The following is a 27,878-nucleotide window of genomic DNA, read 5'->3' as shown; positions in this document are numbered from 1 at the left end:
AAGGGCAACCAGAGTACACAGTGAAATGAGTTGCTGTCCTTCAAGGAGGTAGGCAAAGGTGGAGAGCCTGAGACACAACTGTACAGGCGGGCCCCTTTAAGCGCAAGCCTCAGTTGGCCTCAGGCAGCAGCTTCAGGAAGTGATTGACGCCCTACCCAAAGTGCTTCGGGGGGAGAGGCCTTAAATGTGATTCATCAGTGCGGAAACTCTATTTCAAAATAACTCAGTGCTTTTTCGATGGGCATCTGAAGTGTGAGCGCGTGATTTCGAAATAGCTATTTTGGGAGTTTTAATTCCAAAATAGCTTATTTCGAAATAAGCATGTAGTGTAGCCATACACTTAGTGAGCAACTAATAATTCCAGATTGCATAATAAAACTCCAGCTTTGACTACTGTGAAGAACATTCATCCTACTTTACAGAAAAGATCAACAAGATGAACTCCTCAAGGCAACATACTCAAAACTTGACCCACTGACGTTAATCGCCCTACTGTTTTGTATTGAGTTTGTCTCTGTCCACACATGATGAAAATACAACAAGTCCTGAGAAACACTGTAACCACTACATATGGCACATCTCAGCAGGCCCTGCTGGCTGGAGAAAGCCAGCAAAGAAAACTTGCCCATTGCTAATGGAAAATTTCCTTCCAAGTGAATCTGCCAATATCCTTGGAAAGCATAATAGTCTGTCCTGTCCTCAGAAGGTCAAAATCTTGTACAGAAATCCTCTCCAACCTCCAATTTCTGGGCAAAATAATTCAGAACATTCAAAAAGTAGTGACAGCCAAGTTCCAACAATGTGTGACATCCACTGACATCTGGAAGCTTTACTGTCAGGCTTCAGGCTGGGATGCATCATGGAGACAGCCTTTGTAGCACTAATGGATGACCTCCTATGGAAATGGATAGAGGCCTCAGCTTAATGCTCATATTTTGTGAGCTATCTGAAGCTTTTAACACAGTTGTCCACAAGGTATTGCTGACCTTGATTGTATATCATAGATGAAGTAGATGACACAGCTCAACAATATTTGAAATCTTGATTGCTCTCAACTGTACAGAGAGTGTGGGTTGTGAGGAACTGCTCATCTTTCCAAAAAGCTAGTAGGTAGTTTGAAACAGAGGAGGGAATTCCCACCACACAGCCAAGGATGATATGTGGGGCTCTCCTTCTGTTTTTAGCAAAGAAGGGTAAAATTTGTCCTCTCATCCCCATGCCTTTTTATTTTAGCTCCTGCCCAAAACCCACCATAGAGTCCAAGACAGATTTAACCTCTCCCTTACTTCAAGGCAATTTTAGAGATGGTGAAACACTATGGGCTCCACAGTCAACAATGGATTCAATACATTTCTAGCATAATTAAGCCTGATTTGTTATTAGATGAAACTGTTGTTTAAATTGCTCACCAAGGGTATGTCTATCTAGACTACGTGGCCCCGTCAGCGGAGCCATGTAAACTAGTTTACCTGACATAGTCAATGAAGCGAGGATTTAAATAATCCCTGCTTCATTAAAATAAAAATGGCCACCGTGCTGTGCCGACAATCAGCTTATCCGGCAGAGCGTGGCAGTCTAGACGTGGATCAGTCAGCAAGGGAAGCCTTTGTCAACCGCTCCCTAATGCCTCATTTTTATTTTAATGAGGAGATTATTTAAATCCCCGCTTCATTGACTATGTCGGGTAAACTAGTTTACATGGCTCCATTGACGGAGCCATGTAGTCTAGACATACCGCAACAGTCTGTGGAGGCAGAGCTATGGAAGGTAAGTCCACTCCCATTATTGACCATGGGCTCTTTTTGGCTACCTTGGATTATAAGACAGTAGGCTGGAAAAGAGAAGAGACTATTAGATACTCAAAGATTTACTGAAGGGAACCCTCAGAAGTAGGCACGCTTATCCTTGTATGCTTGGCACCACAGAACCAGGCAATATAGATATGTCACTGGAAACACATATATGGGATGAAATAGAAAACATAACATGAGTTATGTAAAATAGACAGTATCAATGTGTATGTGTTACTTCCTGGGGAAATGTATTATGGGAAGACGGAAGTACAAGGCAGCCTCCAATGGACAAACTTAGATGCAATGCCAGCATGCTGTACACTAGCAACCACATTTACCACTTACCAAATGTAAAAAAGATACAGAGAACTATAGCTACCAATTTGGTTAACTTTCCTGTTTACCTGGGTTTGAACTGGCATGATTTGACTGATCGCTTACTTAAAGAAACAAAGGTGAGTCCGTTTTTACAACAGCTAAAAGAGGCTATATGGAAACGTGTCATTCAAATACTGCATGCAAATGGGGACATGTTAAGAATTGCTATCTCTGAAAAATAAATCACTGCATATCATTGGTACAATATTTTCAGTATTTGGTCCCCCACATCCAAGGGTATACTATCTATTACGTTCCACCCTTTGCTAATTGTATTGGTATTATGCTGCATTGTGGATGTGTACCATGTATTGTTGGATAAAGAAAATGTATTCCAAACTAAAACCTCAGGTTGATGTCACCTCTCAATATATTACCTTAAAGTGGTTACACACTAAAGTGATCCATTCCACTTATGGAAGTTGAAAGGTCAAAAGGGGGGCAATGTTGGGCTAAAGAATAAAATTGCCCTTTTAATGAATGATATCTACCAGTGTGATGAATTGCGGCCCAATTTTTATGAATGGGATTTTATAAATGAAACAGTGTTAACCACTTTGGATTAATTTGTTAGTAGCCTGTTAAGAATTGCCTTTGAAGAATCTGTTATTGTAACTCCTTTTTAATACACTACAATTAAAATTGCCCCTTTTTCTAACTAAAGCCCCATTTTAAACTGCTAATACAATATGGAGTCAAGACAGTTACAATGTAACTGAAACCCCATTTTAAACTTTGTACTGCCTAAACGCTGTTTAAAGTTAGGTGTGAGTGTATGTATTTTCATTTGAAAGTATGAAGGGGGGAGGAGAGGGTAAAGGGATTAGTCCCTGACACCAGCCTGTCTGGAAGCCAGCAGCACCTTGATGGCCAAAGAACAATGCAAGTGAGCCCTGCAAAAAACCCACCCAAGAAAGAGACGAAAGAAAAAGATCAAAGTCGTATCTGCTGTTAATGGATGACTCATGGTCATACAGGCTATGTCTGAGCTGCAGTGCTATTTCAGGATACTGGAGGTATCCCAAAATAGCCATTCTGCATCTTTTGAGCACGCCTGTTATTTTGAAATATAATGGGCTTGCTATTCCAATGTCTGTGTAAACCTCATTCGACGAGGTGTAAGGGACGTTTCAGAATAGCAATTTATTTTGAAATAAGTGCTGTGTAGACAGCACCAAATTTTGAAATAAGCTATTTTGAAATAAACTCAAAATAAGCTACGCAATTTTCATAGCTCAAATTGCATAGCTAATTTCGAGCTCTGGATGCAGTGCACCCCCAGTGCTCTGGAGCAATGGGACAGGCCAGGATCTATGGACTAAAACATATAAAAAGATGGGTGCAAAATTATAGGATTGGGTCTTTTGGTTCTACCTACCACCACCAATACTGTGGTGCACTCCCAAGGGCTCTGAGGACTGCCTGGGGAGGGGGAGGAGCACAACCCAGTGTGCTGCGTGAAGCGCTGAAGGCTGTCTGCCCCACCCCTTCCACTCAAAGCCCCACTCCTTCCAGGAGAGCAGGACTGCACCACCCGCTTTGTCCAGGGACCCACCAAGTCTGTCAGCACTCCTGCTAAGGGGGTATACAACAGAGGTCTATAAAATCATGAATGGAATACAGAAAGTGAACAAGGAAGTGCCATTTGCCCCTTCACATATAAAAAGTATTAGAGGTCACCTGAAGAGAATAATGATGAGACAGCAGGTTTAAAACAAACAAAAGGAAGTATTTCTTCACACAACACAGAGTCAGCCTGTGGAACTCGTTGCCATGGGAAGTGGTGAAAGACCAAATGTACGACTGCATTAAAAACAAGAATTAGGTAAGTTCACAGACCATCAATGGCTATTGGCCATGATGGTCAAGGATGCAATCCCATGCTCCAAGTGTTCCTAAATCTCTGTCTGCCAGAAATTTGGACTGGATAAAAAGTGATGGGTGACTCAGAATTGCCCTGTTCTATTCACTACCTATGAAGCATCTGCCACCTAGCCACTGTTAGAAGACAGAACATCAGTCTGGATGGACTATTGGTCTGACTGAATATGGTCATTCTTATGTTGTGAGTGGAAAGTGAGCACTGATACATCCCAGAGCTCAGGACAGGACTGGATTGTGTTTGCTCATGTGTTCCAGAGGAAATAAATTATAATGTCTTGCAACAAAAATTAGTAATGTAGAGTATTACATTTTTACCATATATTTCTAATTTAGTTGTTCAAAGTATTCCTAGTGAGATATATCTAGACAGACAGGGCTGATGATAATACTACCATGCTACAGTTGTCATTTGTATGTAGGAAAATCTGAAGTTAATAACAAACATTTCTTCACATTAGAAGACAATTAGATGCTGAAATCCATCACTGCCTATGATCATCCACAAAGGAAGCAAAACTGTGTGAGACTAACATAATAAAGATCACTTGTTTTTACACTTACAGGAGACTCAAAAAAAGTTTCACATGCATATTACTCAGAAACAACGTGCTATTTATTCTTCTTAGCAATGATATCTTACATAGCATTCTGGGATCAGGATGTAATTTCAACAATAATATATTTTCTGACATTCTCCAAGGAAAAATTACCAGTTTCTTCCCTCTAAAAGGATTTAGATGGAATAACATCTGTGTTGAGGTTATTGTGAATATGTTAAACTGACAGCAAATCTCTAAGGGGCACTGCTCATTAATGTTCTGTGCATAAAATTAAAACCTGAAATATATTTTCCAATCCATTTTGAATCATTTAAGCAATTCTCATGCAAAGAAACTATTGTGCTGCAATAATATATTTGAAGAGTGGAATATGAAAGCTATTAAAATGTCTTAGACTTCTTGACTAACACTCAAAAAAAAGTAACTCTCTTCTGATTTGAAACCTGCACTGTATGAGACACAAAATTTTACTTTGAAATAACATTAAGAGTTCGATTTCAAACCATATAATCAAAAAAATTCAAAGTTGAATCTTATCACTTCATCCTTAATTCATACTCTTATGCTTAGGTACTCTAGCACTTACAAGCAATATTCTTATAAGTGTTGCCTGTAGGCACTGAAAAAAAATCCTCTCCAAGTACAAGCTGGAAGTTGACTGCCCATGTTGTGTTTTCTTTTAAATCTCAGTAAAAGATTTTGAAACAGGATCTGGGAAATGTGTTCATGGATCAGGGTAAAGAGTCAAGGCCATGCTTTTATATACATATGCAGAATCCCCTATGCTGTTGGAAGAAATAATCTTCTTTTGGGTCAACCAGATTATAGATGTATATACCCTTCTGCAGGTAAAAAGCCAAAATCTCATATGGTTCGCTGAAGTATCCATGGAATTTGAGTTAACAAATGTACAAATTCAATTAACAATTTATTCCAGCTTCAGCAGCAGGATAGCCTGCACACGACTTTTGTGGTCATTATCATTTTATAGACAAAAAAAGAACGGTCAGTAACCGAGAAAGTGGAGACTACATTATTCAAAATAACGGAATCATTATAGTCACATTAACATGATGACAGCTCCAAATGTTACCAAAAACTTGAATGGTTCCAACAGCACCATTGGGACCATTGTTAAAATGGATAGTCCATGCTTTAATTAATGTATGTATGACATGACAGGTTTTAGCAGATTATACCGTGGTGGAGCCACTAGTCTATAATGTCAATAGGAGTTTGTCTACTTCCAAGAAATCATGGTAATCATAACGAAGAACTGTTGTACCATTTAAGCTACCTCTGTTGAAACTGTAATGTTAAAACATTAGCAACACAGGCTTAAGTTATGTGTACAGTTTCTTTTTTTAGGCTCCTACACTGTTAGCAACCCAAACGATATCACAGCCACAGGCATGGAATTGCCAATGGTAACTGGTAACTCTGAAATAGGACTGCCTACAAGTAGACACTTTAATATACAGTTAGGCACCAGAATAAGTGTTCTGTTTTCAGAACACCCAAGGCTCTCTCACACTTCAGTGGGAGCTGGAAATGCTCAAGGTCTGGAAAAGTCAAGCTGCTTTAAAGGTGCCCACATATACACTGAAGTATATAATGGAGGCCTTCACAAAATTTTAAATGTTTGACTCTTGGACTGATGATATATAGCGTCAGAGAGAGAGAGAACTATCAAACATGATTCCTATCTTTGTATGAAACTTATCTCCTATAGCATAACAGAGCTCTAGAAATACTATTGTGTGTTTCAAAAAAAAAAGTCAGTTAAAGACAAACATATAATTCAAAGCTTTTTCTTAGTGACAAATGCTTCCTACCTTGAGAAGTTCTAGGCTATAGAGATGAAAAATATTTTCAGAATTTTGTTTACAATATATTTTTGAGTTTGCACAGTAAATTATGAAGCACATACAATTTTGTCATGAAAAATGGGGATGCTGAAGAGAGGAGGATGTCCATAAGCCACCTTTATGCTGCTCCAACCCTGGATCTGCCAAGAGCTGAAACAATCCCCAGTGTAACTTATGGCCTAAGAGCTCCTCTAAATTGCATTTGGTGGGACAGTTTCATAGCAACTATTCTGCCAAAAGATCCACCAGAGAACTATGAACTCTGGTCCCATACTCATCTGCCCTCAATAGACCCCTCTCTACTCCCAACATGCCACCAACACTTGTGGAGAGAGTAAAACAGCCACGTCAATTTAAAAACACTTGAGGCTTCCCCTATGTAAAGGGATTCTTAGCTGCCCCTTTAAAGCAATTTTTGCACAGCACACAACTCTAACAGGGGCCTACCATCTAGCTTTATAATTGCTACTTCACTTTTCCCTGAATAAGTCAAAGTACCGATGGACTAAGAGCTAGCAAATATAAAGCCCCTCAAAAGTTCCTTTTTTAACAACAACTTTTCTTTTGCATTACTAACTTCTGATGAAAGTCATTCAGAGTAACATTCTTGACAAGAATAGCAAGTGTTGTAAAACCTCTTCAGTTGATGATACGGCATAATACGGGCATTGGGACCCCAATTTTAGCTATAAATAAGAAGCCCAGTATTGTAACTGAAGCTGAAAATTACAGAATAGATACTTCAGAGTCCAATAAAAGGAAGAACACTTTATGCCTATATCTGTACTACTTCAGAACAAGGCATACAATAAAATCATCTATCTCAGTTCACTTAGGGGAGTGAAAACATTCATAAAGAGTACTTATGGACTACTTATATAGAATCCATATGAGATGAACCCTAGCCATGGCATATAACTTCAGTGAACTGATTATCTTATAGAAAGCTGCTCTGTATGAGTTCAGATTCTTTTCCCCAATGAATAATAATACAAAACATCAAATGCAGTGTGTTTGCAGCAATTTAGGCATAAAAATTATGAATGTATTTCAGATCTTGAAGACAATCAGTCCCAGATTTTTAGAATTATGTTCACAAATACACATATACTTTAGCAGTAAAATGTATGTAAAGGAGAGGATTTTTTTTAAATCTGGATATTATAAAAGTTCTAAAGTTTATACTCATATTTTACTGATTTCTCATATTTGAAAAGCTTGATTCATTATTTAATGGTGGCAAAATATTGCAATAATTTAGTATTAATGTTCAAATATGAAGTTTCCTTATTAAAGCATTTCCTTTACTGTGCATTAGAATTTACGTTATGATTTTGATTGTTTTCATTAACAATTATTTTTCTTCCATACTGTGGCATAGACTACATGAAGAGGGTTCCAGGAGTTTAATGTGAATAAGCAGCAGGAGCTAATTAAATAGGACAACGAGTAACCTTTTCTGAGTGTGATTGGAGACTCAACGGATTTAATTGCTGACCTAATTGATAATTAGACAGTATAGAATCAGGCACCTTGGTGCAAGTGAGATACACTTCCGTATTTTAGTTAGTTTAATGATTTTGGAGACCCCCCCCCCCCCCCCCCCGGACAGCAATAGCAATTGCTATTTTGCATGTACAGAGTGGTACTTATTTTTCTGCTAAGCAAATAAAAGTTATTTTGTGAATCCAAAATGATAACTGGAAGTGTTCATAGTCTTTTGGTATTCAAGGCCATTAGATTTCTTGCCCCAGGGAAAAAAAACTTTGCAATTTAACAGTCAAAAATGTTGCCTGTAAACTGGGAAATTTAGTTTGAAACCTTTCCTGTATTCATTTTACAGACTGGATAAAATCTTGCATAACATAAAAAAGCAACTTTAGGTTTTAACAATTCATTGCACAAAAGAGTTTTCAGCCAAAAAGTGGGGGAACTATTTAAGCACATAAGTGGAAAGAGCCAGTTGGCTTTATTTGTTGTTGAAATGTTTTATAAAGCAACTGCAAGAAGAAAAACTGTACTGGAATTGATAGAAGGCCAAAAATATTAATATATTGGAACATAGTGAACTTTTTTCAAGCTGTAAATATTTTCTCGAGTTCCCACATATAAGCCATAAAGTATGCTGAGTCCTTTCTTTCTCAAACCTTCCAGTAAAAATTGCCATCTATGATAAATAACATCTACAAGAAACAAAACAAATATAAAAACAACATTTTGGAAAGTCATTGTGTTTGTCAAAAGGCCTACATATTTCCATTACAGATACCAGAAGTAAGATAAATAAAAAGAATGATCTAGGTAATGGAGGATAGTGAGTTAAAAATTATAGGAAATAAGACCCAAGATCCATCATTGCAGATATTGATGACCTAGCTTTCTGGACCTTGGATATATTAGCAATTTGATTCCTACAAAGATAATAAACAGCATCTGTGACAAGTCTTTCACTTCCATTACAAACTGAATAAAAAATAAAATATTCTTGTAAAATTCTTAACTGTGATACAAAATTTGCATGTTGAGATTTTAACCAAGTCTCACAAAAAAATCATGGTGCTATTTAACTGTCTATTATTTTGTACAACAAATCATGAAGGAAGGACTGTAGTAAACTTTTTATACACGAAGGAATTTAGCTTACTAGTCTATGCCAACATTTTAAAGGTGAACTGCAAAGAAAAAAAATGCTTTTTTCTGCTTCTTCTACAGGAAGCCAAAAGGTGGTGATCATAGCCACTTAATTTTTAAAGTTTCTTTAAAATTATCATCAAATATGGTCTTCCCTGATTTTGGTGAAGGACTCATTGATGACTGAGTAATTGGTCTGAAAGTGTTTTAGTCTTTATTTCATGGACCTATGTTAATAAATCCTTTAAAAAGAAATGAGCTCTTGTCTCAGGTGTTTTCATTAAATAGTTATTACCAAAATAAGTGAAAAACAGGGGTGTAAATTGTCTGAATAAAACCTCTTTCCCTCTCATATGATTTGTTATTGTGATGTCAAAATCCTACTAATTCTCTAATCATTGTTTCAAAATCAAAAAAATTCTTACTGGACTTCTTCACACATCAGAAAGAAGCAAAAAAGTCCTATGTCCCCCCTTCATTTGCTCTCACCTTTAAGATTCTTCTTCTGCTATTTTTGCTCTGTCCCTCATTTTTGTTTTTGCCACTCTTTACAGACGAGCACATTTTAGGGCTTGGGTAGGTTGAGAAGAAAAACACCATCTGTAAAATAACAAACACTTAAAATTACAAGTCTGTCAATAAGAGTGTTAGGGAGCAGAGGGAGGGAAGAATAACAAGAAGAAAGATCATCAGAATAAATAATCAGACCATTAAATTTGGAGCAGCATCCCAGATTATACCCTGACAATGTATTGGTGCATCAAATTCCATTTATTAAATGAAAATAATTAGCAAATCTAAGAGTTGCATGCAAGATGCGCACACAACCAAAAGCTTTCTAAAAACTATCTGGATCCTGAAGGACACCTGTTTGTATTGCCACTCAGAAAGCACCACAATTAAGTAGTAATAATTCTAAAGTTCCTTAATTACACTGTTTTGCAGAGCTATATCAGAAGTCACCGTGTTTTGGGGACGTACATAGTAGTAGTATACCTGCCAGTGGAAAATTATATATACTACAGCAGCAGTGGCCAAATAGTGGCCCACAGGCCGATCCAATTTGCCAGAGTGAGCCCCTGGTGGACTGTTGCCACTATATTTACCTGTGCCTCTGAAGGTACAGGAGATTACAGCACCCCCATTCCTGCCAATGGGAGTTGCAGGAAACAATGTCCTGGTCCGCACTGCTTCTTGAGGCTCCCATTAGCCAGGAATGGCAATTCACGGCCAAAAGGAGCTGCAATTGCCCATAGCTGCAGGAGTACAGGTAAATATAGTAGTGACAGCCAGCCAGGGCGTAACCCTGGTGAACTGCTGCTGTGTTATTCCTACTCCTGTACTACCGGGACAATAGATTGCATTAGCTGGATTGTAAATTCTTTGGGACAGGGCTCACCTTTTGCTTCTGTTTGCACAGCGCCTAGCACAACCAGGATTTTGTCCATGACAGGGGTGCCTAGATCCCACTGCAATCTAAATAATAAAAATAAAAATGTGCATATATTTTTGCTCCCTTTAAAATACAGGCTAGACAATATTCTGGGGGAATTAAAAGGAAAAGCTAAAAATGATTTGTGGGGGGCTAGGGAGGTTACGTGGATCTTGAGGGGTTAGGACTAACAGTGATTAGTAGTGTGGGGGGGGTTCAAGCTTCTTTTGGGAAGGCACTGAACCCTACCAATGCTTTGGGGGCATACAAGGGGGAGTGGCTCTCGATGCTTTCTGGAATAGGAATGATGTTTTAGGATGATTTTCTGCAGGGACTGCAGGCTTTCTGGCTTTGGGGCTATGGGTTACAGTGGTATAGTGCCTTCTTGTGGCTTTTTGTGGGGCTTATAGCTCTTGGCAGCTCGTAGTCTGGGGCCAGAGGTTTTGGAAATCCCATTCTCAATCAGCAGCCTCTGGGCTTGGAGAGCAGTTGCCCGGTGGCTGGGTGCGGGACACTGTGCTGAGGAGCTATTCTGGGGGTGAGAGAGTTGGGTCATCCCAGGGAAGGGAGGATGCTGAGATGTATGGTGGATTATGGCTGTTGGGAATAGGGTGATCCAAGCAGCAGGGTGCTCATTACAAGGAAGGGCAGTGGGAGCCTGGGAGCTGGGTGCCAGGTCTTATTCACTTCTCCCTGGAGCCTGAACACACCACTGTCTCCTAGCAACGCCTGAGGTGGCAAAGGGCAGGGACAGGCTGGCTCAGTTCCAGGCATCAGGCTGTACCGGCGCCACCAGAAGGCTTAGCCCAGCAGCTGGGGGAGGGGGCTAGTGGAGGCGAGGGGGGAGAGTGCATGGGTGGCTGTGCCAAATCATGGCACAGAGAAGCACCAACCCCACCCATCAATTTAACTTTGTGGCTCAGGATCAGATCTGGTAAACCCCCCTCCCCTTCCTCTCTCTCTGACTCCCCCCCTCCCAGTCGCCATCTGAATCTCCTCCCTGCCCCCATCCCTCTCACCAGGGGCAGATGACAATTTCACGAGGCCCAGGGCAGCACAATTTCGCGGGGCCCCCTTTTGCTACGGCGCATGTGCGGGGCTTCTTGAAGCGAGGGGCACGGGGCGGCCGCCCCGCTCACCCTGCCCTATATCCGCCCCTGCCTCTCACTGTGGCTTCCCAACCTCAGTTTTCTCTCCCAACCCCTTGCTCCACCTCCTAGCCAGGGTCACCACCTGAATCTCCTCTCCCAGCCTCTTGCTCTGACTCCCCCCGCCCAGGTCTCTACCCCAATCTACTCCCTCCACTGAGGTCTCCTCCCCGTCCACTCAACTCCAAACCCTCATTCCCTAAACTTCTCCTTTCACTCTGTGGTCTCTATTCCTGCCCAAAATGCTAGACATTACCCCTTCCCAAAACTCACACATCCCTCTAACACAGGGATGGGAAACCTTTTTTGGGGTCAGGGGCTGCTGACCCACAGAAAAATCAGTCAGGGGCCGCACACAAGTGAGAAAAAAAACAAACAAACCCTCTCTGACGTGCCCCCCAACGAGGGTTGCCAGGTGTATGGTTTTGAACCAGACAGTCCAGTATTTGAGCTTTCTGTTCGGGAAACAAATTGAGAAAATATAAGTGAGACAATACAAATGTCCGGTATTTTCTAAATAAGATGTAATGTAGATTGTGATGTAATGTCAAGCATTTCGGTATTTTTGTTGAAACCATCTGGCAACCATACCCCCAACTGAGGAGAAAGACACTCCACACATTCCCCTCACACACCAGAGCCTAGTGGGGCAACGGAGGGGACTGCAGTGCCAGCGCGGGCTCCCAATGCTAGGAGAGAGCCCTGAGCCACAGGGGCCAGATGCAGGCAAGCCGGGGACCACATCCAGTCCCCGGGCCCTTGGTTCCCCACCCCGTTCTACCACATGGTTCACCCCATCCCACATGGCTCCTGACCTCAATCCTTTAGGCATAGTTCTGGTGCCCATGTCTCGCCTCAAGCACATTACACAGCCTGTCCCACTTGTGCCCATCCCCAGGACCTTATTCCAGTGACCTTTCCTAGCCCACTTCTCATTTCCTCCCATCACTGGCTCCACTGACCTCCACCCATCTCTCTGGTTTCTTGATAAATACTTCTGATGTATCTATATTATCTATTACATATAGCACTGCCTTTTGTTACTATTCCCATCCCTCTCTCCCTTTTTGCCCTCATCTCTGGATATATATGACAGATTTTGCCTGATAAGTGTTATACTGTGTAAAATTCCTGAAAATCTTTGATATCTCTATGAAATTAAATACCTATTTTAATTTTAAAAAACCCTACTAAGTATGCAGCTGATAGAAAAGCTAAGCAGATGAGACATGAATGGGAGGTGAGCTGCTTATGTGTTTTATTCATCAATACCTGCAGCATTCTGCAGTCTTTGGTATGATTTTTGCTACACTCATTTTTCTCATGTATACCTATGTTTGTGTATGATGTATATTGGTGAGAGTGGCAGGCAGTAATCATGCTTACGAAAGATAGCAAGCAAAGTCCTTTCTTATGGTCAGAAAAATAGATGAATGAACAACAAGTGTACATGTAATTATGAACAGAGTTATACAATAACTCATTCCTTTCTAATTAAGACCTTTTTGTTTCTTCAAGGTGTTTGGTCATTTTTAAAGGTCCTCAACAATCACTCAGGTTACATCTACACTGCCCTCTCCTGCACAAAAAAATATGCAAATGTAGCAAGTTTGGAATATCCCTGCACCTCATTTGCATAATTAATTAGGCTCTGTTTTTGGTCAAAAAATCTCCTCTTGTGCAAGAGCTGTTCTTCCTGAAAATAAGTGGAAGAACGGCTCTTGTGCAAAAGGGAGTTTTTGCGTAAAAAGGAGCCATGTAGATGGCTCCTTTTTGCGCAGAAGCATCTTGCGCAAAAACAGAGCCTTGTGAATTATGCAAATGAGGCACGGCCATATTCCACGCTTCTCCTCATTTGCATATTTTTTGCCCAAGAGAGGGCAGTGTAGACGTAGCCTCAGTGAATTGAATAAATGAAAAACAACAAGGAGTCTGTAGCACCTTAAGGACTAAGATTTATTTGAGCATAAGTTTTCGTGGGTAAAAACTATTTTTTCAGATGCATGGATTGGTTTTTACCCATGAAAGCTTATTCCCAAATAAATGTTAGTCTTTAAGATGCCACGGGACTCCTTAGTTGTTTTTGCAGATAAAGACTAACACGGCTACCCCATTGAGACTTGAATAAATGAACACATTTGTAAATTCTCGAATAATTCTTAATGGAAAACAGTTTTCCCACAATTTTGCTTAAACTCTAAGCAACATTCACAGTTGTTGTATGTTTATTAAACTTTTATCTGCTGTTCTCTCAGATGGGTATACTTGCTTAATTGACACATAAGAAATAGGAAATCAGATCTGTTCTCATTGACAGATTCTTTCCCTTGTTTTCTCATGGATTAACAGCCACTGCTGTAACATTAATGATCTTTTGGATAGTCTTTTCAAGTATAATTTCTGTCTGCTTCAGGAAATGTCACGTTGAATCTGAACTTGAAGCTGCAAAGAAATGGTCCATCAAATGGGGTTTTTTAACAACACCTTTTGAGGAGGTAAAACTAAATTTGATATAGCATGTGTATAAAACATACGTAAATAGTATACCTCCAGAATATTAAGTTATGAGTTTCAGCTAAGAATCATTATTATTGAAAGCCATGCAAAACATACCTCTCCAAGGAATCTTGATCTTCATTTTCATAATACATGAATGGACCAAATCAGTGTAGATAAGCACTAATAATTTGCCACTGGTCTACACTAGGAGCTATGTTCAAATTAAGCAACTTCAGCTATATTAATTACGTAGCTTAAATTGAAGTAGCTTAACTTGAATTTTGACACCATCCACACTGCAGGAAGTTGAAGGGAGCACACTCTTGTCACAGACGCAGGACTACCGCGTCGATGGGAGTGCCCTCTCAGTTCAAATTAGCATGTCTTCACTAGCCCCTCTAATTCGACCCCCAAAAGATAGACTGCAGCTGCTTCAATCTTATCTGTAGTGTAGACGTGGCCTTGGAGACATATTTGTAGGAGTACTAACAAACAGGGATCCTTTAAGATGATATTTCCATTTTTTTCAGAATAAAATACAAGTTGTACTTCATATGTTGTACATATCCTAATGTTCCTCTTAACACACATAACTCCTAGTGGTGGTGGTGACAGAAACTAGATGTAATGTCAGGAAAATATTTCCCTTTTGTTGGTCCATAAAATATTTTTAAAATTGAAGGGGGCAAGGATTTAAGTAATTTAATTTTCAGTGAGGAAATCTGCAGTGTGCTTTTATAATTTCTACTTAAATAGGGTTAATGGTGCCACTGAATTCAACAGAAAACCTCCCACTGGTTTAAATGGGAACAGGTTCATGGCCTGTATATTTAAACATTGCAGGATGCAGATTAAATTCAGTAAAATGTAAGTCACTTAATTGGTTATCTGACACAATCTTCTGTGTGGGACTAGTTTCTGCATAATATTTCCTGTACTGAATGTCCTGAAAGAATTATTAAGTGCCCTTAAAACAAATTGCAACAATACAAAGACCAGTAACAGAAAGGGGCTGCAACTTTGTATGTGTATTTATTATGGTCCAATGGCTAGAGCACAGATTGGATAGTTGGGCATGTGGGCTCCTTTCCCGGCTCTACCACTGACTTGTGTGACTTTGGACAAGACTTTTATTCTCTCTGGGCCAGATTTTCAAATAGATGTCTAAAGGGATTTTCAAAAGTGCTTAAGAAAGATAGGTGCCAAAGTCCTATTGCTCATCCACTTTTTTAGGTGTCTACGTATCTTTGAAAATCTGGTCCTCAAGGCTTCATTAACCCATCTTTAAAAACAGGGTAAATTATATTTGTCCACCTTTGTACAGCACTTGCAGAGCTACAAATGAAAATCATGATACAAGCTTTAACCAATATGTCTAATGCTATATATTACTACAGGTTGAACCTCTCTAGTCTGGTGCCCTCAGAACCTGACTGGTGTTGAATCAGAGAATTTGCCAAACCATGGACGTTAATATTTTCTAGCAGCATTACCAACACTTTCACTGCTTACTGAGCTCTCAGAAGACACTTACGGGTAAATTAGAGCTAAATAACAGCACTGAACACTGAGAGCCAGGACTGGTCACTGTAAACACTTTATAGGACCACAGGAAACTTGGCCACACTCATGGTAAGTGGACATCCAGCTAACTAAAATCATTCCAGACCACGGATGTTGCCAGACCAGAGTGCAGGATTAGAGAGGTTCAATCTGTATTTACTGTATATTACAAATGTATTTGGCACTTTTATTATGCATTTTTAGCTTGTTGCAACAAAAAAAAAACAATTTTTGAAGTCTCCTCGATTCAGTGAAGTGAGAATGGAGGGTGCTCACTGGTCAGCAAGATTCAGCCTGTCTTAAATTCAGAATAAAAGCCCTTTCTGAAACTAACAAGTGTATTAGAATAGCTTCCGAAGATATATAATAAAATAATACTGTATGGGTGCCAAGAACACAGTACACAGATGCCATAGTGAGGGGGATAATATAGATATCAGATCTTAAAATGCTATGACAACACATATCTTAGCCCCAAGTGTTATTTTTGATTAATGTTGGTATTCTATTTTTAGTTGATAAAAGATGAAAAGAAAGAACCTACTAAGATGAAGATAGAACTTCCAGAACATTTACAAATCCGACCTGTGACACCAGTGGAAAAATACATCAAGGTTAGACAATAGATTTAAAAACTGCAATATAGGTTAAATCTGTCTTAAGCAGTCACCCAAGCACTAAACTCAATCACCTAGTAGAGACAGGTCTTCAACTAAAGATCGAAGTAAATTGTATTGGAAACCTCAGAGATACTTTAAAGTGTTCACTTAAGACAGAGAATTGCTCATTGGATGTGGTTGTTAGTATAGATTTCACTGTACAACAATCAACTGTTATGATAGAGCATAACCTCCTCTTTAACCTCCTGTGTAACATAGCATCAGATCAATCATCTCAGGTGGTAAGCGGGAGGCGGTAGCACTATGGAAGCTCCTACCCCATCCTTGCCTCCCATCTCTCAATGATTTCAAGATTTATCATAACCCATTTTTAACCACCATTTTTCAACTTCAACAACTTTGTAAAAAGGAACCCTTTGTCTTTTCTGAAATAAATATATTTTCTGGATTTTATTCATTATAATCCTTCTTAGGGTATGTCTAGACTATATGCCTCTGCTAACAGAGGTATGTAAAATAGGCTACCCGACATAGTCAATGAAGTGGGGATTTAAATATCCCCGGCTTCATTAAAATAAAAATGGCCGCCACGCTGTGCCGGCTCAGCTGATTGTCTTAATCATTTGGTGGCTTAATCATTTTTCTTATTCTTCTCTGGACTTTTTCCAATGTATTCACATCTTCCTGAAGCATGGTGCCCAAAACAGGCACAATACTCTAGTTGAAGCCTAATCAGCACAGAGGAGAGCAAAAGAATTATTTCTCATGTCCTACTTAGAAGCATCCTACTAATACATCCCAGAATGATGTTTGCTTTTTTTGCAATAGTGTTACCATGCTGACTCATATTTAGCTTGTGGTCAAATATGACCCCTAGATCTCTTTTGCTGTATTCTTTCCTAAGCAGTCATTTCCCATTTTATATGCGTGAAACTGATTGTTTCTTCCTGAGTGGAAGGTTGGTTTGAAATAATTGTTACTTATCACCTTATTATCTTTTAGATGTCTGAAACAGATGTTTGAAAATAAACATTATGCTTACGTGGTTAACCTCAGCTAAGTGAAGTACCCCACATGTGGCATACTGCTCCGTGGGAGGCAGGCCCGCCATGGACAGCAGCTGCTCCAGCAGAGCTGAAGTTCTGCTGACCATCATGCACCAGGCTGGACCCACTGTGTGTGTGTGGGGAGGGGGGAGGGCGCTTAGTTTGTCCCACTGAACTGATCAGATCTGTGCTGGAATAATGGATTACATGGGCAGATTTCTTTAAATCGGGGTCTTATATAATCATTTTATTGGGTGAGCACTCCAGTTCCATAGCTATATATTCAGATAGCTATGAATACCTGTGTCTCTATCAGTATTATTACAGAATCTGCCTGTAAGTAGGAAGCAAAGTCTTCTTCCTCCTTTTGCCTAGTTTTGTAACCTTTTCCTTTTAGCAATATATTCATGAATTACTGGTGGTCTGCTAAGAGCTGAATTGTGATATGGTGTTGGTTGTTCTTGTTTCCTGCTGCTGGCTCATATTAAACACAGCCAATAATACATACAATTTCTTAATATTTCTCTTCCAATAAGCAATTACTGGAACTGCTAATTGCTGCTGAGAAGGATATATAGTCACACAAATAGGAGGTGAACTGGGGGTTATGTGATTGCCAATGAGACAGTAGATTAGTCCATGAGACAACATCTCCATTAAGATGTATACCACTTTATGGAAGAAAGTAATATTAGAAACTCCACCTTGTGGTGAAAAAAATAAGGGATTTACAAAAATAATAATAAAAAAAAGCTGTTAGAAAAATCAAAATTACTGAAAATTAGAGAAAAAGTTAATGCAAAATATTATAACTTTAAAAGTGCCACCATTTCTGGTGCTTCACGTTCTTAAATAGTGTTCAAATATTTAAGTCAGAGCCAAGCTTACTGGTATCTGCACTTTTAGGGTATGTCTGCACAGCAGCTGGAATGTGAATCCCAGCTCAGGTAGACATACTTTTATCGGCTCTGCTTCAATTAGTGCACTAAAAATAACTGTGGCTGTAGTAGCATGAATGGCAACTTGGGTGAACTGTCAGAGTCCATACCACAGTTACACCTGGGCAGGCAGACAGCCTGAGCTGCCAGCCAGGCCACTTGGACCACACTGCTTCTTTTAGCATGCCAGCACAAGCAGAGCGTGAGCATGAGCAGCTACCTGAGGCTATGTCTACACTACAGGGTTTTTCTGGGATACCTCTGGTATCCCTGAAAAACTCTGCCATGTCCAGGGAACATGCCTGCTCTTCCACTTTTTTTTTTGCTGAAGAGCAGATGCGCTCTTTTGGAAGGCCTGTCTTCCCCCTCCCATGAGAAAGAAGGGCTCTTCCGAAAGAGGAGGCTTTTCTGCAATTTGGCCCAGTGTAGACGGACCAAATTTCTGAAATACTTTTTCCAATAGATCGGAGTAGTGTAGACATAGCCTGAGCTGTGAATTACACTTCTTAGCTACAGTCTGGATCTACCCTTAATTTGTGAGTATAAGTAATTACATCTGCTCCTATCTTGGGCAGTTCGTCAAATTTGGCAGCTGATCACTCAGCTGCAAGATCTGCCTGTTTAGCAAGTGCTGTGTGCACAGAAACAGAGGCCAAGACTTAACCTTTGACATATGAATCAATCAAGGACAGCAGGAATTAGTTTTGGATCTGTGCTGCATTTGATCCTTTTACATGAAGATCAAGATCAAGATTTTCTAAACTGTGATTTGAAATTATCACATTTTCTCTCTCCTGTGGCAATGCACAGTAATACCATGTCTGTTCCTTTGGCTGAGTTAGACATATAAACCTCTTGCCCTTTTGTCCCTTTCTTCTTCCTGCAGAATAGAGGTGGAGCATAGTTTTCTGCATTATCTTGCTCAGTGGGTGGCATTTATGGCAAAACAAAATCATCTCTTCAAAGGAAGTGCTCCACCTAAATTTCAAAAAACATTTTCCAGTCTTGGCCAAGGAATAAAGCAAAACAACTCTGACAAAAGAATAAACTGAAACATTGTTCTCTCACTGTATATTTCTCTACTGAGTAAGTGCCCAGATGTTAAAGTGGTACAACAGAGAGCACTTCTAATGTGCCTTAATGGGATGATTCAGTCAAAGTAAGCAGAGCTGCCAGTGAATAGAGAACTCTGGCTTGTGTTTTCTCTCCCTCTTATTGATTAACTCGATACATAACTATCTTTTATGCTAGAAACAGACTTTAAAGAAGAAGTCATTTTTTATGCAAAAGCCTGTTTGGTATGCTTTATCCAGTTTGGTACCAAAATGTCTGATTCCCCGATTTAGAACTATCATCTACCCAGAGATTATTTTAATATTTTTTAGTTGGAAAACAATTAAAGCGTGGTATTAAATGTTGCTTCTAACAGTGAAAACCAAACAAAGCTGTAATTCATTAAACAAAGTTAATGATGAGAAGCAATAATCTAAAATCTATTAAACACTTAAGCCCTTCCTGCCAAGTTACATTAAAGCTAATTTTTTTTCATAATTTTTTTTCTTTCAATAGTAGAGAACTTTAAAAATCAGATGCATGTTGATAAAAATTGAAGACTGGCTGGTAAATGGAATGCTTTCCTTTTAACTTCTGATTACCTCTTGTTTATTACCTTTGAACTAACTTATTTTCTTCCGTCCACACTGATGTAGGCATTGCACTAATTTTAGGCCTGTTAGTCAAAAAAACAATTGCTTAACCAGAACTTCTTAATATTTTAATTGCTATTTAAAATGTTCCCACATAGTTTGCTATAGAATAATCTCCCAGCTATTCTAGATATTTTTAATGATGACTTCTGTATTGTGGTCTAGATCCAGTAAGGTGTTGGTCAACTCCTGGAGGTCTTTAGTTCCATCAATTTCCATTGATTTTAATAGAAGTTGAAAGCACCATGTAAGATGGAGCAGTATATAATTGGCACTAGTTTAAAGAGAGACTTCATTTAAACTTTGAAGTACTGTTAGTATTCATCAGTTTTCATTTAAAATACCACTTGAAAAGAAATTGTCTATTCCATCAACACTGAAATACAAAACAGTATGTTGCATGGCAATACAATAGAAATGAACAAGAAAATGCACTTAATCACTGGATTCTATTTACTTACTTCTATTTCAGGTCTACCCATCACCTCCAATCCCTAAAACAACTCAAGGATTTATAGGCTGGAGATCATCTGTGCCAGGGCTGGAACTTGAACGTTATTATCAGATCAGAAGCTGCAAAGGTGCCTTTCACAAGGATCTGAAGTGGCCCGATGAACCCTCTGATTGACATTAAGAAATAATGAATAGGCATATTGAGCCATTTTTTCTTAATCTAAGTTAATCTTCAGTAGAACAAATGTCAGATTTGCATAAATTGATATTAGAGCATAAACATTTGTGCATAATTTCAGCAATATATTAGATAAGTTGTGTATGTGAGAAATTCAGCATGTTACTTGTTAATCTGTTACTGAAGTCTACAGTATACTTACATTTTGGAATGTTTTTTCCACAAAGGCAGCTCCAATTTAAACACCTCATATTCTGCAATGAGTTTTCCTGTAAAAGAAACCTAGGAAGATAGCTAGAAGTGTGCTGCTTAAACAATCTCCATTACAATTCATCTATGACAAGCTGAATGTGCTGGTGATTCATATGTGTGACTAAGCTATACATTACTAAATACATTGTATATTGCATCGTATATGCTTTGCAGGTAGTTTATATAATGAACACATCTGTGTTATTTAGTGGATCCCAGTTGAGCTGCCTGATCAGTATAAGTCATCCATAGAAATACTATTTATTTGCATGCAAGCAGGTTATTTTAGTATCAGAACCACTTAGATGAATGATCAGAAAGTTATCGTATGTATGATGGTGAGCATTTAACCATATATAATAATACAATGAATTCTCAAGTATTTAAATTTCAGTGATTATATTACAATAATTTACATCCTCTAGAGCTGGTCAGAGATTCAGAAATAGTTTGTAGAATAAACTGACAAAAGAGACAAAATTGGCTAAATACAAATATTTGTATAACATTCAAACACCTCCAAAGCCATCCAGCAATGCGCAAAACATGTACATTTTGCATAAGCAAAGACAATGACTCATGTTTCAACCAAAACCAATCAAAAAATCCTCACACTATTTTTTTCAAAAATGTTGTGGGTTTGAAAAGAAAATCAAAGAAACCTATTAGCTTTGCCTATAGGTCACTGGACAGCCATTGGGTTACAGAGTTGCTCACTCTTTGATTGAAAATGCTTGTCATGTGACATTTAGACAGCGCGCACCCTGTGTCCCCATTTATCAAACAAGCACATTAGTCTCACAGTTGCATAGCTGAGCATAATATAACATGCATGAGTTTAAAATTAAAAGCACTTTGATACTGCACATAAATTAGGCCTGAATGCAAACTGCAGGAGGTTTCTTTGTCCCACTTGATGCCTGAGAGGGCCTGATCCACCTAAACCTTAATTCTACACTGTATCTGAGCCATGCACCAATGCAGTTCACACTTTAAACTGGTGCAGTGTAGCTCAACCTTATGATTTCCCCTGTTCAGATATAATGGTTTAGTGATCCCAGGGAAAACATGCTGTAGCAGGGTACAGCCCTCTCTTACTGGGTGAACACTTCCACACACGTCACCTAGCTGAATGTTCATTACAGGGCCATTATAAAATGAAGAATAACTGGCTAGACAGTAGGACTGCTGAAAAGGATATGGCGGTAATAGTGAGTCACAAATAAAATATAAACCAACAATGTGGTGGTGGTGTAAAAAAAAGGCTATTATAACTCTAATAACAGTGTATTAACAACAGTGTCTTAACAACAGTGTCAAATGTAAGAAACACTTGTCCTGCTCTACTCACGCTGTTGAGGCCTCAGTTGGAGTACTGTGTCCAGTTTTGTATACCACACTTTAGGAAAGATGTGGCTCAATTGGAAAGAATCCAGAGGAGGGCAAAACAAGTAATTAAAGATATAAATAACCCTGACTTATGACGAAAGGCTAAAAAGCTGGGCAAGATTAGTGCTGAAAAAAGAAAACTGATTGAGTTGATAACAGTTTTGGCAGCTGCTATAAAGAAGCTGGTGATCAATTGCTCTCCATGTCCATTGAGGGTAGGACATGATGTAAGGGACATGATCTACAGCCAGGGAGATTTAGAGTAGGTATTAGGAACAACTTTTGTAACTCTAAAAATAGTTACGTAATTGAATAAGTTTACAAAGAAGGTGTGGAATTCCCATCATTGAAGGTTTTTAAGAAAAGGTTGGACAAACAACTACCAGGAAATGTCTAGGTTTACTAAGTCCTACCTTAGTGCATGGGGGCTGGACTTGATTAATTTGTGAGGCCCTTTCCAGCCCTATATTTTCATGATTATTTTTAATTTACAGCCATTTTGAGGTATTTAAACTAGTGAAGATATTTGAAATTAAGGAAGATGTTAAAAATCCCAGAAATTAACACAGATGATGCCCCTGAACCTCCCCCCTCCCCCGCCCCAAATTCTCCATTTGTATTAATCCTATCAAAACTCCAGTACATTCTGCAGCTGTCAATATCTACTTCTTGAGTCAGCAGCAACATGCTGGCACAAATGGCAATGGGTCAGCTGCTAGGGTGGTGTTTTTCTTGTTTGCTTCCCAAGAAGTGACTCATGATGATCAACAGCCCATCTATTTTTTACTTTAACATCCCACTCCAAATGCCCACAAAAGAACATTTGACTTTTTCAATATTCTCTACAAATAACGGAGAGGTGACTCACATCCTTTGGAAAGATTTGGGAATCCTATCAGAAATCACTCTAGACAATTTGCTTTAGAACTAAAATAAGGAATAACTTAAAATCAGACTCTAGAAATTATTTTAAGTTTCAAATTTGTTACTAAATGGCATAACATTAAAAAAAAGTGTTGAGTGAAAAGATAGGGCCATACTAGAAGTCAGTGTTTTTGATCAATGTCTCCCTACTTTCCTTGTTAGAACTATGCTGTCAGGAAGTTCTGACTCATTTTGATTATATTTAATTTTCCATGAAAAGGTTCTTAGACTCATTTTAAAGGCAAATTGAGTCTAATCTTTTAATTCCAATATAGTTTCTGATAAATGCTTTGTTGCAGATGTACCTGTAATTTAATAGCTGAAAAGGCACATAAAATTCAAAGGGCACCATTTTAAATGCTAGCATAGATGGAGCCAAACAAAAGGGAGACAAGACTGTTGAGACTGTATTTTGAATTTTTCATACTGACAGACTAGAAAAGAACCAGAAATGATATACTGTATCCTATGGTGATTTGCATAAAATGAGGCTCAGCTCCAAACAATTCCTGGGTTTTTATTTTGAAAAACCAAAACAAGACAGACAACATTTTACAACCCCCAAATAAATCCCAGCTTGCCATTCTGTGACTGTAAATTGCTGGAGTTTATAACTTATAGCTACCTGAAAACTATCTCGAGACCAAGAGTAGGTATTTGTGTTCTACTTTGCTTTAGTTAAGAGCCCTTTTGATGGCAACTCAACAGTGATGTTTAAATACTCATACACAGAATCTGAATTACTTTATCTAACGTGAATTACTCATTCATTACTTGACACACAAAATCGGTGGAGATTTTTCTGTTTAATGAAACTATACAAAGAATCATTTTAATGCTCTCATTATATATAACTTCCTCTTTTCCTCAAAAGATTCCTCTTTTTCCTTTTCTGTATTTCATACAATTTCTATTGTAAAGAGAATTGTCCAGTCAACTGCTCCAACCATGAGTGCAAATGGACTATGCAAAAGTATTAAATTACCTCTTGCTATATCAAATTTGACATATAATCTATGAAAATTAACCTCTTTATTGGAATCCAACTGAGCACATAAATGTCACTGCACACTGTAAAATAGCACACCATTTCCAAGGTCAGTACACTGTTAGTAAACTCAATGTACACATTAAATTAAATATCAAAACAATGAACTCCCAGATTTTTAAATGATTAAACTCAAAAAATCAAGCAAAACCAAAGCCTGTTGTTTTTCTGTTTGTACACCTTTTATATACATGACTCTGCATGAGTCAAAGACTGAATGTACTCTAAAATCACAGTTTGCTAATTTTTTAGTCCAAAATTGCAGTTGAGTATATAAAAATCTGTTATTTTTCTATTAAAGTTTCATTTAAATTCCCCAAAGCCTTTGACAAACACAAATAGAGTTAAAATAATCACATTAGCTGGGTAATATATATTAACAGTTCCCTAGTTTCTAACGTTGTCACTGACCATTGAAGTCATTCTGTCCTTTAACCATTGCTTATAGACAAGGTACTTATGCATTAATAGCCGTAGTCTTAAGCAGGAAATAGATATATTTTTAAATGCACATGAAAAAGCCTTGTTTATGTGTACATAGGGTTGCCAGGTATCCAGTATTGAACCGGACAGTCCGGTATTTTCACCTCCTGTCCAGTAAAAAAATCAGAAAATACCGGACACCAAAAATATCCAGTATTTTCTGATTTTTTCCTGGCCAAGAGGCGAAAATCCCGGGTGCTTACCGGGTTCCACAGGGGGCTGTCCGTCCCGGCGCAGGGAGGAAAGTTGGCGGGTGGCCACCGGCAATCTGTTAGGGCCAAAAAGCCTCAAAAGCAAAGTGTTTCTTAAAGGTGCCATGTTGGTGGGTTTTGGTTTTGGTTTGCTTTTGGGGGGTTTTTTTGCTTAACAACTCTCGGGGTCCTTTTTTTTCAGTATTTTTTCAGAAATCATCTGGCAACCCTATGTTTACAATCAGCATGGAGAAGAAGTCCAAAAGACTTGAGCACCTAAAGTGTCTAAATCCAATATTTAAGTGCCACCAAGAACTTTTAAAAAAACCCACTCAGCTATAACATCATTCTGGAGGCACTGGGCATGTGCAAAGCCACCTAAGTCTAAGTCACAGCCAACCTGCTCAGTACCTTCACTCATGCCTAAGCTGCAGCAGTATTTTCAAACCAGGCATTTCTCCACTGATCTCAGAGAAAAGGACAGCCTGGAATTTTTGGGGAGGGGCTTTGTTCAATTATGCCCAATACATCAGGGCTACGTCTACACTGGCATGATTTTGCGGAAATACTTTTAACTGAAAAGTTTTTCCGTTAAAAGTATTTCCACAAAAGCGCGTCTAGATTGGCACAGATGCTTTTGCGCAAAAAGTGCTTTTGCGCAAAAGCATCCGTGGCCAGTCTAGACGCGATTTTGCGCAAGAAAGCCCCGATCACCATTTTAGCCATCGGGGCTTTTTTGCACAAAACAGTTCTTCCCTGTCTACACTGGCCCTCTTGCGCAAGTATTCTTTCACAAGAGGGCTTTTTCCCGAGTGGGAACGTGAAAGTATTTGCACAAGAAGCACTGATTTTGTACATTACAAAGTCAGTGCTCTTGCGCAAATTCAAGCGGCCAGTGTAGACATCTGGCAAGTTTTTGCGCAAAAGCAGTTGCTTTTGCGCAAAATCTTGCTAGTGTAGACGCACCCCAGCAGTTTGACCACTCACCTGGGTGAGGGAGACTTAGGTTTGTACTTGAGTGATTTAGAGCAGGAACCTGGATGTGAGTTTTCTCCATGCCAGAGAATGCAGTAACCTCTGAGCTATGGAGTTAATTTCTCTCTATGTCTCTCTTCCTGCTGCCCCCAACCTAGAAATTATTTCATACAAAGTGAAGCAGCTTCAATGGGAAATATTGAGGCTATGGCTCCATTTAGACTGGGGCGGGGGTGATTCTCAGCATGCACAGACATAGCCATGCTAGCTCTGCTTGAGCTAGCATGTAAAACTAGCACTGCTGCTTAGGCTGACTTCCATGAGTACCATTCCACCTACTCTCAGGTATGTATTCAATAGGCAGGCTCAAGCCACCATGGACACACAGCTACTTTGAGGGGCTAGCTCAGGCAGAACTAGCATGAGTATGTATGTGAAAGATAGTTACCACAATCCCCAGTTCAAACAGAGACAGATCCTGAAAGAGACTCAAGCCAGAACATCCTGATCACTAGGACACTCATCTATAATGTGGTAGATCTGGTCTGTGGTTGACAGCAGGCAGAGCAGGGATTTAAGAACAGGTCTCCCATATCTCAGTTCAGTGCCCAGACCCCTGGGTATTGGCCATAATGCGGCTGCGGGAGGAAGGTCTCTGTGTTTTCACAAGAAAGGACTGACCTGATTTAGGAACCTGACTCCAACAGAAGGTTCATAACTGGGCAGCTCAGTCAGAGAAAGGTGCCTCCCTTCAGCATAGAATTAAACACTTAACTGACTCGGAGGACTTAGCCCCCACCTCTTTCCTGAGTATTTCCTATTGGTTAGTTTAAGCAGCGCCTCCATCAGCTTGTTGGCTCTGTGAATCACATTCTTAGGCACCTGATTTCCCTCTGCAATGCACATAACTCTGAGCTGAGCACGTAACTCTCAGATTTAAATTCTACCAGCAGCAAGATACCTAAAAATACATAATATTAATACATAATAACCATAACGTGCCATTTGTGGGCCTAAGCCTATGATTACTATGCAAACTAAACAACTTTGCACCATTGCAAACCCCTATTTTCTACTCACATCGTTACTTGAATTGCATGCACAAAGTGAGTGTGTGCTTGTTGTTCACACTTATCTGTTGATCATGCAACGTTTTGTATATACGGGTCTCAGCTACAATTGGCCATGCACCGTTTTGTATTTACGGGTCTCAGCTACAATTGACCATGCAGCACTCTTTTCACACAGACTTAACTTGCCCACAAGCACCAGTTACTTTATTTATAGGCCCACAAAATTAGGTGACAAAATTAGGTGCATTTTTCATTCACACAGAGTGTTCATTTTTCTGCTATTAAAATATGCATGGAAAACCTAGAATTGACACTTGCTACATATAATTACACTAATACAAGATGATTTGTATGGGGCTTAGTTTTAGGAGATTGATATTTGTTTTGAAAGATGCATTCTTCATCAAAGAATAGAAATTTAGATTAGGCAAAGGAGAATTCTGAATAAAAAACACTGCTGGAATTCCAGTCACAGGTCAATTGCTACTGTACCGCATGAAAGGTCAGAGGACTACATAAGCAATTGCAGTATGTGTATAATGTGATGGACCTACTAGGCAAGGAGGACTCTTAATGAGAAAATAACTCTCAATAGTATTGTAAGAACTGGAATTTTTGTTTCTAGAAAACTGCCCATATGTATTATTTATTGTTTGTGTTATAATAGCGCCAAGAAGTCCTAGTCATGGACCAGAAGCCCACTGTGCTAGGTGCTGTACAAACACAGGGGGGGAAAGGACTGCCCTGTCCCAAATCACAATTTAAAAATTGGACAAGAGACAACAGGAGGCAGGGCCGGACTGAGGGGTGGGTGAGCTGGGCAGCTGCCTAGGGCACCAACTGCTG

General features: G+C 39.2%; 1 protein-coding gene and 1 long non-coding RNA gene across 3 annotated transcripts; one reads left to right on the top strand and one right to left on the bottom strand.

The window, feature by feature from the left end:
• Positions 1-1,875: 1,875 nt before the first annotated feature.
• On the top strand, positions 1,876-20,799 carry CIMIP1 (ciliary microtubule inner protein 1). Of its 2 annotated transcripts, XM_025185768.3 has the most exons (4): positions 11,316-11,480; positions 14,108-14,189; positions 16,272-16,370; positions 20,539-20,799. In XM_025185768.3, the coding sequence occupies exons 1-4, from the start codon at positions 11,419-11,421 to the stop codon at positions 20,692-20,694; spliced, it is 399 nt and encodes a 132-aa protein (XP_025041553.1). In that variant the 5' UTR covers positions 11,316-11,418; the 3' UTR covers positions 20,695-20,799. The 2 variants fall into 2 exon arrangements, with proteins under 2 accessions (XP_075757253.2, XP_025041553.1); XM_075901138.2 differs by lacking the exons at positions 11,316-11,480; positions 14,108-14,189 and adding an exon at positions 1,876-2,248.
• Positions 8,338-11,239, bottom strand: LOC112546163 (uncharacterized). The gene is made up of 4 exons (XR_003089793.3): positions 11,186-11,239; positions 10,514-10,590; positions 9,604-9,714; positions 8,338-8,666 (listed from the first exon to the last, which is right to left on the bottom strand). It is a non-coding gene; the product is annotated as an uncharacterized LOC112546163 (long non-coding RNA).
• Positions 20,800-27,878: the final 7,079 nt, after the last annotated feature.

The sequence above is a fragment of the Pelodiscus sinensis genome, chromosome 17, assembly GCF_052426305.1.
Source record: "Pelodiscus sinensis isolate ZL-2025 chromosome 17, ASM5242630v1, whole genome shotgun sequence".
NCBI lineage: Eukaryota > Metazoa > Chordata > Testudines > Trionychidae > Pelodiscus > Pelodiscus sinensis.
Note: the sequence above shows the minus strand (reverse complement) of the source record. Positions and strands in the feature narration are given on the sequence as shown.

Bases quoted from the DNA above. Each gene is read 5' to 3' on its own strand.
- CIMIP1 (XM_075901138.2), top strand. From the start codon at position 2,078: ATGGACAAACTTAGATGCAATGCCAGCATGCTGTACACTAGCAACCAC. The intron at 2,249-16,271 runs GTGAGTCCGTTT...TTCTATTTTTAG, and splicing joins GCTTACTTAAAGAAACAAAG to TTGATAAAAGATGAAAAGAA. The intron at 16,371-20,538 runs GTTAGACAATAG...CTTCTATTTCAG, and splicing joins CAGTGGAAAAATACATCAAG to GTCTACCCATCACCTCCAAT.